Genomic DNA, 12418 nt, shown 5'->3' with positions numbered 1-12418 from the left:
TATACATACATACATACATATATACATACATATATATATACATATATATAGTGTAGGTATCAGTTAGAGGAGTTTAAAGCCTCTAAGGGATAATTAAATCCAAAGGCGTTCCTGGTGATTACCTGAGTAGGTACAGTCATTTGTAAATTTGTACAGTAGCAGGTAGTTTGGTGGGCAAAGCGTAGTTAAAATTATATACAAGAAGAAAATGGATGTAAATAACAAGGAGAAACTTGTCCTTTTCACTGGTGTGTCTTTAATTTATTTAATTAACAAAGAAGGTAGCATTTACGGTCGTTTCAATTTACAAGTTTTAGTAAATATCTTCAGAAAGCGAAAAATAAATTGATACGTCCATCAGAATATGCAAAATAAATTGATACATCAGTGAAGGTAATAATGTCAAAATTTGTTAGTCTTACATTATATTATGTTCTTAAATTGATTATTCCACAGGGGAGTGGATTTCATTGTAAAAGAATAATCAAGTTAAGAACATAATATGATGTAAGACTAACAAATTTTAACTTTATTACCTTTACCAATGTATCAATTTATTTTTCGCATTCTGACCGATGTATCAATTCATTTTATCGCATTCTGAAGATATTTACTAAAACTAGTACCATTATTAAGATTCCAATACCCAATGAGTAAAATGGTTGACAAAGGCATCGACCAATCTTAAAAACAATTGGACTTTACACACAAGGTATTGGAAACTTATATGTATACCATTCTGCCTAAACAATGGATTTACAAATACAATATCCCTACATTCACTCTCTATTTCCTATCTTAACTAAACTAACTATTGCTTGATCATCCTCTCACACCGTCTGCGATGAAGGGATATAATAAATTTCCTTGAAACAACTGTAAGACATTCTATTTATAAATGTTCTATAATATACACAGCCTTGGTTTTTTATCTCATTACGAAAAGTAAATCCTTATATTCACATGCTGATATATGACCCACGTTGGACCCCTTATTCGCATGACCACCGAACCTGGAGCTTAACTGTGGTCTATCCATAGCACTTATTCAGCATTACCTGAAACCTTTGGATCTAATTGACACCACTATCGCTCATAACCTATATAAATATATATTTATTGGCTAAACTGGCAACATGACCATCCCCAAATACAACAGTTTCTGCCTACAAGCCTTTTGTTGGCCAAGGGCTATAGTAGAAAACGCTTGTGCAAGCTGCCATGCAGTGGGCTAGAACTGCAACCATGTGGTTTTGAAGCAAACTTCTTACTGCTGAGCCACACCTGAGCACATGTACATACATGCATATATATATATATATATATATATATATATATATATATGTGTGTGTGTGTGTGTATATATGTATATACATACACATTCACATATACAAAAAGGAATATGTATATATATTGACACATATCCATTTATAAATACACAAAGTATATATGGAGTGAAAGCATTTGAAGAGGCCAGGATAACGCATGTATGACTCCAAAGAGATCTAAGGAACAATGTTACGATCGAGAAGGTGAATGACAATGACCTTTTTGTGTGCACAGTTCGCGACTGACCATGCCTTTCTTTTGCTGGGCTCAAATCTCATTTGCGAGCCCATGGAAAACAATCCTCCACCAACTCTTCTGTCTATATGTCTGTGCACACCTTTGAATGTAGTGTATGCCAGAAGGTTTGCAAATCTAACGGAGGCTTCAAAAAACATTTTAAGATCTGCAAAGATCAGAACCTATCTGCAGCTCTTGGTGGTCCAAATCGAATGTGCAATCTATGTGGGTGTCTTTTCAGAACATTGTCATTGTCTGGTTTAGAAAGCCACATCAGATGCCATGATGGTGCTAAAGTATAGATACAGGAGGTGGTCAAACTCTGTATAAGGAGTAAACAACTACCATATACATAAATATATACACTATATATGTGTGTGTGTGTATACTTGTATGTATATATATATGTGTGTACATGTAGACATATATATCTGTGTCTGTGTATATATATATTTATATATGTGTATATATATAACATACATAGATTATATACATTGACATACACACAGAGTCACATATATGTAATATATAAACACAAGCTGTATGTATGTGTAGGTGTTGAATGCTATATATAATCATACACTATATTTACTTAAAGATACATATATCTATGGAGACAGACAGGAAGACACATACACACAAACACTGATATATAATCATATATTATTTTTATATAAACATACATACTGTTATATATATATATATATATATATATATATATATATATATATATATATATCCACACACATACACACATCTATGTGTCAGTGTTTTGTGTGTTTCAGTATGTATGTATGAATATTTATATATTGTATATATATATGCATATATAGACATGTAACTTATGAACTATGGGAACTCATAAACATACATATGAATGTGTAAAATTTGCATCCATGTACATCAAAGGAAAATATTTGGATCCAATGTCATATAACTGAGAAAAAATAAGATTTCTTTGATACAGTTAATGTTTTGAACATATAGGCAAAGTATGAAATACATGAAGAAATCATATTTTTGACTCAGTACGCATAGAAAAATTTTGTTTACTTTTTCTTAGCTAACATCTGCATACACAAACACATATATGTACAATAATAAATCATTTCTTTCTAAATTGATTTAATAAACATAAAAATGCTTAATTGTAAATATAATCAAATGCTATTACATCAGACCTATAAAAGGTAAATAAATTCATGTTAGATAAATTTAAGCAAAACATATTCATTAAAATAAGACAACATCCAAATTACTGTTTTTCTTTTCTTTGTTTTTTTTTTTTGTAAAATTTCTTTTGTGTGTGGTTATTTTGTAATCTTTTAAACCAGATCAAATCAAAGAGTCAAGCCTAAGAAGCTCGTATTGCAAATGTCTGAGATTTTAATTCTAGTAAATGCACATCAGAATGCAAATCATATAAATTGCACAAAGTTTAATTATTGTTAATTTATGTACCTTGAGACTAAATATCTTACATTATGGGGGATTTTATAATACTTTACTTTGGAATTTAATATCTGCTTTACATGTGCTAGTTTTACAATTTTTTCAATAAAACGGAATCATACAGTAAGAAAGAATAATGAAAAATAAAGCGTTTTTTTTTTCTCTATAAGAAAAAATATCTAACAGTCAATGTTTCAGAAGCAATTTTAATACCAATATATGTCTAAGTAAACTTATTCTGCACTGATAATGTAATGAAAGTGTAATTATTACAAGTGTACAAATTTAAAAACTAAAAGTAAAACTGAAAACTATTTTCATTTTTGTTGGTTTGAGCAGAACGAATCTTCACAAAGTAAAAATTAATTCAACTATATGCATACTGAGAAAAAGTAAAATAGAGAAGGAAACGGCTATGCTATAAAGAACCAATTTAAAAACTAACAATGGATTCTACCAAGTAAAGCAAACTGAATTCATCCAGATACACCTTATCGTGTTATTTTAGATTTATATAATACTAACATATATTTAAGTAATATTTAATATACCACCAGAATAGGCATGTAAAATTTGCAAACTATCCCTGTATCACTTAAAATAGAATATTATTTAATTACGTTACTGCTTAGTTGCCCAATTACGTAGCATAATACTTCAAGAATACAATGTTTTAGTTTCTTCACATTTAATTGCATTGTCAATACTTGAAATATCACCACCATTATCATCAATGTTTAAAATCCACTTTTCCATCTTGCATTGGCCAGATAAGACTTTGTTGAGTTAGCTTCTCTTCGGCTGGATGCCTTTCCTGTTGCAAACCCTCACCTCTTTCCAAGCAAAATGCTATTTCACCATAGCTAGATATGCTTTATATGGAAGACTGTAAACAAACGCCACTTGTATGATGATGATACTTGTTTACAACCATAGTGTAATGCTAAGACAAGGGTATGTGCATACACATATTTGACAGGATTCTACTGAGCCCACTTACAAGGTTTTGGTTGGCCTGAAACTATAGAAGGCACAAGTCAAAGCTGCCACACAATGAGATTTGGATCTGAGGCTACATGGTTGAGAGGGAAGCTTCTCAACAACAGACACATATTTCCTATATGTATTTATCTAGTATGTAATATTACTTAAGACTTTGAATTGAAATTCGAGCCATTACATAACTGAAAAGCTTGTTTAACCATTGGTACCAAAATAAAATCTGTTGTACTCATTTATCATCATTTGTGATGCGAAAACATATTTTGTATCACTGCAAAATGGTCACTGAGACAGTTCTAAAATCACAAAATAAATAGGGATTGAGTATAACAGTTTTTGATGGCTAAAAATATATTTCACATGTATTCTTGCTTTTCTTTGTAGGAAAGTCTTAATCTCTAGCTTTTAAAATATTATCTACCTGAGTTAGTTTTCCTTTTTTCACTTGTTAAAATTTATTATTTTCTATTATATGAATGATAGTGATATATGACACTGTGACTGTACCTAACCACAGAAAATTATAAAGGCAATGTGTGGATAAAAATCCTGAACTTCTTGCACTTAGGACTAAGTTTTCAGAAGTAACATTAGAACTGCACTATATTTTAAAAGCCACTTATAACAATATATGATTTGAATACAAAAATACACTTTATTGCATATTTGCATAATGTTTACAATCTATTATTTTATTTAAGGATTAATTCTGCATTTGTTTTAAGATATATTCTGTCATGAATAATAATCAATGAATGATTATGCAAATAAGTAGTCAATCTAAAGAATCAATACAGTACAAAGAATCACAATCAATATTATTTTGTTTTATTTTTAGTAAGATGGGAGATAGAACTAAACACTTGCTGAAGGACAGATCTAATAAAGAGATGCCACTATATCAAAACTATATATATATATATATATATATATATATATATATATATATATATATATATATAATTGCTTGTATGCACTATAAGAAATAGAGAAGAAAAGTGCATAAAGTAAAATTTTATTTTGTCAAGCTTGAACATTTCTCAGACAATCTTAGTACTAATTAACTTAATAAGCAACAATAAGAACTTTTGGTCAGAGGTTATTTTTGTATTAAGCATTTATCTAATTTAAAGTAGAATTAGCAGCTTTGAATTTCCTACATAAATTAATTCGGGTCTCCAAAACAGCATCACTTCCAATTCAGGTATCACCAACATTCTTCCTAACTTAAAAAAGAAAACATATTTTAATTATGATAATAAAATGCTTAATTTTTTTAAAGGACAACTTGATTTTTAATGAAATATTAGGGAAGTTATCCAAATACTTTCAGTATATACTAACACAAACTAATTCAACAGAAAAAGTGCAGATATTTTATTTATTTTATTATTATCACAGATAAATATGATTTTGTTGTTAGATACATTGCTATATTAGTAAAGTTTTAATTATTATTAAATGCAATTTAAAACAGAAGCAGAATTTCCCAGCCATCAAAACATTTGCAAAATATGAAGCCAAAAACTTGATTTTCTTCAACAACAATTAAAATTTTTCATTTAAACTTACCTAATTGATTTCTCAACACGAACAGTAATCTTCTCAGTGAGTTCCTCCTCAATGCCAAACATTTTGGCTAAAGGCCCAATTTTGGCACAAAGAAGGGAGCTACGGTCGGGCTGACGTAAATCAGGAAAGTGTCCCATTGGCTTATATCCTCTGCATGACAGTAACTGATCATTGGTATTCACACCTCGGTCCATTTCATATGTCACATCCTGTCAATGATTAATAATTGAATGAAGATTGAGTTTTAATAATTACATATGGCCTTTCATGAAATTTGCTGGATATGTAGTTTAAATAATTTTTACTTCTTTTTATGAGAGAGGAAAAAAACTTAATAAGAGATGAGTACACTCAAAATTTTAATAAATTAAGGAATTAAGGTAGTGAGCTGGCACAAATGTTAGCACACCAGGCAAAATTCTTCATGGTATTTCACCCATTTTTACATTCCGAGTTTAAATTCTGCAGAAGTTGACACTGCCTTTTGTCATTGTGTACTTGATAAGATAAGTACCAATTGAGCAATGGGGTCCATGTAATCGAATTCCCCAAACCTCAAAATTGCTGGCCGTGTGCCAAAATTTGAAACCAATAAATTAAGGAATTTATTACCATTTTTTTTTTTCCATACTTCAACATGAAGTAAAAGCAGTTTCAACAAAAATATAGGTTGACAATTACAAAATTTGCATTCGTGTAAACTGTCACTTGAAGATTATTTGAAAGCATATTGATAATTTTCATGAAATGTAAAACCTTTCCTGTAAATGAAGCTACCATACAGTCTACTGCATATTGTGTTTATTATTGAGGTGCCATTGCAGTGAAAATATATCAAAATACGTTTCTAAAAATCCTTTTGATTAAAATTTCGATACAAAATTATTACAAAATAAGTCAAATATAAGAAACTTTTGAATATTTGCAAATAATAAACCACTAAAGAGAATTTTTTCTTCTACTGTAAAGCTACATTTCATGTCAGATATATTTGAATGGTATTAATCCTTCTGTTACAAACTCACCCACAGCCACCCCCCAAAAAATTTTGGTTAATAAACGTCCATAACCATCTGAAAAAAAAAACGTATTCATATTTTAATGAAATTTCAGCATAAATTTCCTTAGTATATTCATGAAAACATGTGATTTCATTATGTAAACAATTGAGTTAGACTTCCCAACATCATATTACATGATATCTGAGCACTAAATGTTTGGAGATTTTTTTTTTTTTTTTTTTTTCACATGTTTGTCCACTTCAATTTCCTGAAATGTTTCACTGTGGACAAAAAGTGGGTACCAGTTTCCTATTGTCAAACAACAAGTTTGAATTCCAAATATTTTCAAAAGACAACATGGAAATATCTAAGAAAATATATGGCAAACACAAAAATCATGTGTGCGATTATAAATTCGATATTTCTATTTCTGAAAGTGAAACAATTCTAACAGTTCCAATAAGCAATAAAAGAGTGAATTTGCACCTGTTATATAGTAAGAATTAAAAATCTGTTTCTATTAGTTATATATATATATATATATGTACCTGACCAGTCTTTCCAAGGAAACGAAACAATTAGATTAATTTTTTTTCACTTTTTCCTTCAAAGTCTACGAAGTGACTACTGAGCAAACAAACCATTAAACAGAACATAAACAAAGAAGAAAAAGAGATAGTTTGATATTTCCTGAATGCATGAAAGTTAGAAATTTGAGAATGTTTAGGGATATTATGTGCATGTATGTGAGTAAATGTATCTTTTACTCGTTTCAGTCATTAGACTGCAGCCATGCTGGGACACGGCCTTGAAAAATGTTTAGTTGAATGAATAGATCACAGTACTTATATATTTTTAAAACCTGTTACTTATCCAATCCATGTACATGGTACACCTGTTTAATGTGCATTAAGTTTGCCTGAGAGATATTTCAGTGATTTGCACAATATTAAAATCTTATTTGATATTCATTGAATATTAACTAATAACTCATTCCCTGTGTTGATGTTTAAACAAAATCTAAATAATTTTATATTTTGCAATATTTACTATTATTAGTTAAATATACTTTGAGACAAAAATTATGACATAAATTTGGTTAAGAACCTTTTGGTAAATTGTGTTCTGAAAATCACATTAATATGTTAATAAAAATGTTAGAATTGTTTTATGAAACCAGTAAAAATTCATGATTATTCTAGAATTTAATTGAAACACATATGAGGTGTATTTTGGTTAGGAGTATAGTAATGATAGGGTTAAAATGCGCTTATTCACTAATGACCTTTAATTGTGAAATTGCATGAGAATTATTTTACAACAAAGCAATCATCACAATAACACAAATGACAAGGATGAATCCATGAATAGAGATAAAATATTCAAGTATAATGTTTAAACACTCAGCTCAATATTCCAGTTTTGCAAAGAGTCTGGTAGTTTTATAATAATTACCTCTTACACTTACATGTTTATCAAATTATTTAACACAGATAAGATTAGTAAATGATTTTACTAATAATGAGATCTATGAGATCTTAGTTAAAATAGTTCAATGCACATCTTTTTTCAAACATTCTAGAAATACTTAAGTAACTTCATATAAAATAAAATTCTCAAATCTAAAGAAATATTTAGCATTATAGTTAATTTAAAATATTTAAGAAATCTCTTGTTTCTTTTTGCAGTTGTTTCAAGAACTCATATAACTTGATTATTATTTTGAAATTCTCCAACTGAAGGAAACAAATTACCTTTTCAAGATAACAGAAAATGCTAAAACTAATATAACATTAATATTTATATAATAGAAAGAATATACACAAGCTCTTCAGATACTCAAACATTATTAATAGAATAAATTGTAGGTTCAAATCATTGGGTAATATCAAAGTACAGGGTGGTGTATTGATGAAATTGTAAACACACAAAACGGGATGCCTAGTGGCATCTATTATGTTTTTTGCACTCTATTGAGAACCATTATAATGATACTGATACCAAGCAGTATCAGCATTTGCCTTTCCAGGTGAAACATTGGCGGTGTTGATAGATGAGATACTTGCATGTATAAGCAACTACTGTCTTTCATTAAAAAACAGGCTTTTCCAAGCTTGATCCAAACGTTACAGAGCCATAGTCTCATGATATGTACAGAGACGCCAGATAATGTTACACAGAAATTTTAAGTAATTATAATCTTTATCTTTCGTATTATGTGATAGCCATTCCCAGTAACTTCCAGTGTCATTTGTCAATTGATCTAAGTGGTCTTTGAAAGGCAACTAATGTGATTATGTGAAGAGTGTCCCAAACTAGCTTTTCCTCACTTCTCCAGCGGCATGAAACAAAGCAGCAAATTCTTCTTTCTTTAATGGTGTTTGATAGTTTTGGATGCTTACTGTACATTTTATTTTATTTATTCATTTCTTTTTTTTTTTTTTTTGATAGACTTGTCTTTCCAGGACACATTCAAAGCATCATAAGGCATAGGTGTTGTCCATCATAGTTTCAAACCTTCTGGTTAATACCTAAGTAAAGATGCCATAAACTAACAGATTCAACCACTGCACAGAAGTTTTTTTTTCAGATTCTCTGAAAACATCTGCCTCTGTAAATTCTAGTTTTACTTATCTTCTCAAGTAAGGCATTTTCTAACAATTTATAAATAGTAACTAACTACCTTGTGATATTTAAACATCTAACATATACTCTTTTACATGATTCAGTCATTTAACTGCAGCCATGCTGCAGCACCGCCTTTAGTCGAACAAATCGATCTCAGGACTTATTCTTTGTAGACCTAGTAATTATTCTATCGGTCTCTTTTGCCAAACCGCTAAGTGACGGGGGCATAAACACACCAGCATCGGTTCTCAAGCAATGCTAGGGGGACAAATACAGACACACATACATATATACGACGGGCTTCTTTCAGTTTCCGTCTACCAAATCAACTCACAAGGCTTTGGTCGGCCCGAGACTATAGTAGAAGACACTTGCCCAAGATGCCACGCAGTGGGACTGAACCTGGAACCATGTGATTGGTAAGCAAGCTACTTACCACACAGCCACTCCTGCGCCTGCAAATACCAAATCTATTGAAAATAATAAATTTTTTTAACCATCACAGAGCTACTGTTTTTTTATTTATACATTCTGAAAATCTGGTTTTCATCTTTAATTGCATTTGGTCTCAAGCTGATTCCATACTTCTTCATCTACACTGTTCATCAAGCAAATTTTTACTGCTTAACTTGAAACACACTGTAAAATATATACCCTTCAACAGGTTTTGTGCTTTTAGGCTTCCAACAGTTTAAATAGTCAGTCAGTTCTCATTTCATTTAAAAATTAAAAGAAAATTCCAACACTCATCAGGCAGCTTCTACTAATCAATTCCTGCAAAGTAAAATATTCCCATCACATGCCTAAAGCAGAATTTAAAATGTTTAAAACATAATTCCATTTAAAGAACAAAGATTTTGTGTTTTAAAACACTAATTCCACATAACAGCTTTGAAATCACTTAAGAAAATTAGATTAAATTTAGAATTAAAGCAACATTTCTTTGGAATTTCAGAAATAAGACATCTTACAAAACATTTATTTTTTTCTAAACTGATTACTAAATTTAATTGGTTGTAAGGTTAAGCTTTTGGCCTACTGACCACGCTAAGTGTCCAAATCTTTCTACAGCTATTGTGCTAATAGTTAGACATGATATGTGACACTCTCCGAGTCAAGCTCATTATTATTCAAATACTAATCTTATATCATAGTGAGAGAGTTAACAAGAAGTAATAGTTTTTCTAATAAAATGTTCAATATTGCAAAAATCATTTAATCTGAAAAACGAAAACATCCATCTAGCTTAGAACAATAGGCATAAGAGTGAAAAATGTTAAAAAACACCCATGTTCCTTTATCATTTTAGTTTATAGCACATTGGCTACAAGAAACAAGTTTTCCTTCTAATAAAATACATGTATATAAACTGGAAACAATGAAAACTAGAAATAATTAACTAAAAATACGTAGCTATTTGAGTCTTACATTACTACAATTATAGTTTGAAACATTTCTGTTTCCTCATATTTTACCAACATGCATTTCTCTATTTGTTGTATAAACATTTTTAATGGAAAAAGATTATCATTCAAATCCCCTCTTTCATTTTTCTTTTTTTTTTTAAGATACATTTGATAATGCAGTTCTATATACTATGATAATTATACTATGAAAATTACCTGATATATTTGATATATTCAAGGTTGATATTTGTGCCATTGATGCTATGGCTATTGGTTCAGAGCTGACCAAGGAATTCAGCAACAATGCATTATGAAATTTTCTTTTCAACATTTTCATATTGAGATATCTAAATATTTAATGCTACTGAAGTAGACCAGTAACAATTGAATATTTATACTATTCGGTGGCTATATTTTTAAAATAATTTAAGGCACATTTTAAGAATAAACATATAAGTTTATATTGAATTCTGACTGATTTTATTATTCTCTATACAATTTTAATAGAAAATTGCAGTATTGAAGATAATCAGGTGAAAATGTTTTCACTAGAAAATGTAAGTAGTTTATGAATGTATAGGAAAATAATTTGATACAAAATCTATCTTCAAATTATTGAACTGGAGTATTGGAATTTTAAGATATGAATATCAATTTATGTTTTATCATGATATATGGTGGCATCTTTTCTCAAGGTAAAATAATGACTTTATGATAAAAGTTAATAAAGGGATTTAGTTTATCTTTATTTTTCCTGATATAGTATGAGAGAAAAGTCCAAAGAACAATAGGAAACCAATATCAATGTTATTGATCTTTGATTTAAATTGTCAAAAATGGAAGCTATAGCAAAATACAGTAAAGAAAAATACAGACATTTCTATAATTATCGTATTGAAAAATTTATTTCACTTAAATAGCAGGATTTCGGATGGAATAATAGAAGAAAACTTTGATAGTCTCCCCCTCCCAACATGCCTTGATTCATAAATGCAAAATAGCTAACAAAAAGAAAAAATTACACCTGAAAAATATAACAATATGAGTTTTCAATTAACCTTTGAGTTGAAAATCATTTTGGGAGTGTAACCCAATATTATTTTGATATGATGTTCTACAATTAATTATGAATCATTTAAAAACAGCAGAACGTCAAGTATAGTAAAATTGAATGTGTATTAGAGTACTAATTTTACCTCAATCTATTCATAAAGTCAATAGCATTTCATGTTATTAGCCTCCAGATTGAAAAATGCTTAAGTAAACACAAATAGAAATTGCTTCCTATGAAAATGGATTTTCCTAAAGCAAAACTGTAACTTTCTTATGTTTCCTTTTTCTTTTGTAGTTCACTTTGTACCGTCTTACATTATTCTGGCCTTACACAATAAATCTCTTAAAAGTAATACCACACAATGCTTCACTATTTTATATATATACATACATGCTAATATACATGTGTGTGTGTATATATATATATATATATATATATATGCGTGTGTGTATGTATATATATGCATGTATGTGCATATATATATATATATATATATAGAGAGAGAGAGAGAGAGAGAGGTTAGTACAGTTAGCGGTTGGAAAAACTGTCTAATGGATAAGAATATCTTTCTAGTACCAGTATAAATTACCTATGTTAACCCTGGGTATGGATATGCAAGCATATTATGCTCATAGGATACAGGCAATAACAAAATAAACAAGAGTTTATCAGAAATCAAATTTAAATTAAGCAGAAAATGGAGAAAATTCTTGATCAACAAACAAATTGACTATCAT

At 29.4% G+C, this 12418-nt stretch overlaps 1 protein-coding gene across 2 annotated transcripts in view; it reads right to left on the bottom strand.

The window, feature by feature from the left end:
* The window catches only part of LOC106875217 (uncharacterized), a 121244-nt gene that overhangs the window by 73232 nt on the left and 35594 nt on the right, over positions 1-12418 (bottom strand). For both annotated transcript variants that reach the window (XM_052966445.1, XM_052966446.1), the window contains exon 4: positions 5593-5801. In XM_052966445.1, the coding sequence (XP_052822405.1) occupies positions 5593-5801 (209 nt within the window). The remainder of the gene's footprint in view (positions 1-5592; positions 5802-12418) is intronic.

Source organism: Octopus bimaculoides, chromosome 3 (genome assembly GCF_001194135.2).
Source record: "Octopus bimaculoides isolate UCB-OBI-ISO-001 chromosome 3, ASM119413v2, whole genome shotgun sequence".
NCBI lineage: Eukaryota > Metazoa > Mollusca > Cephalopoda > Octopoda > Octopodidae > Octopus > Octopus bimaculoides.
This window is presented reverse-complemented; position numbering and strand designations above follow the sequence as displayed.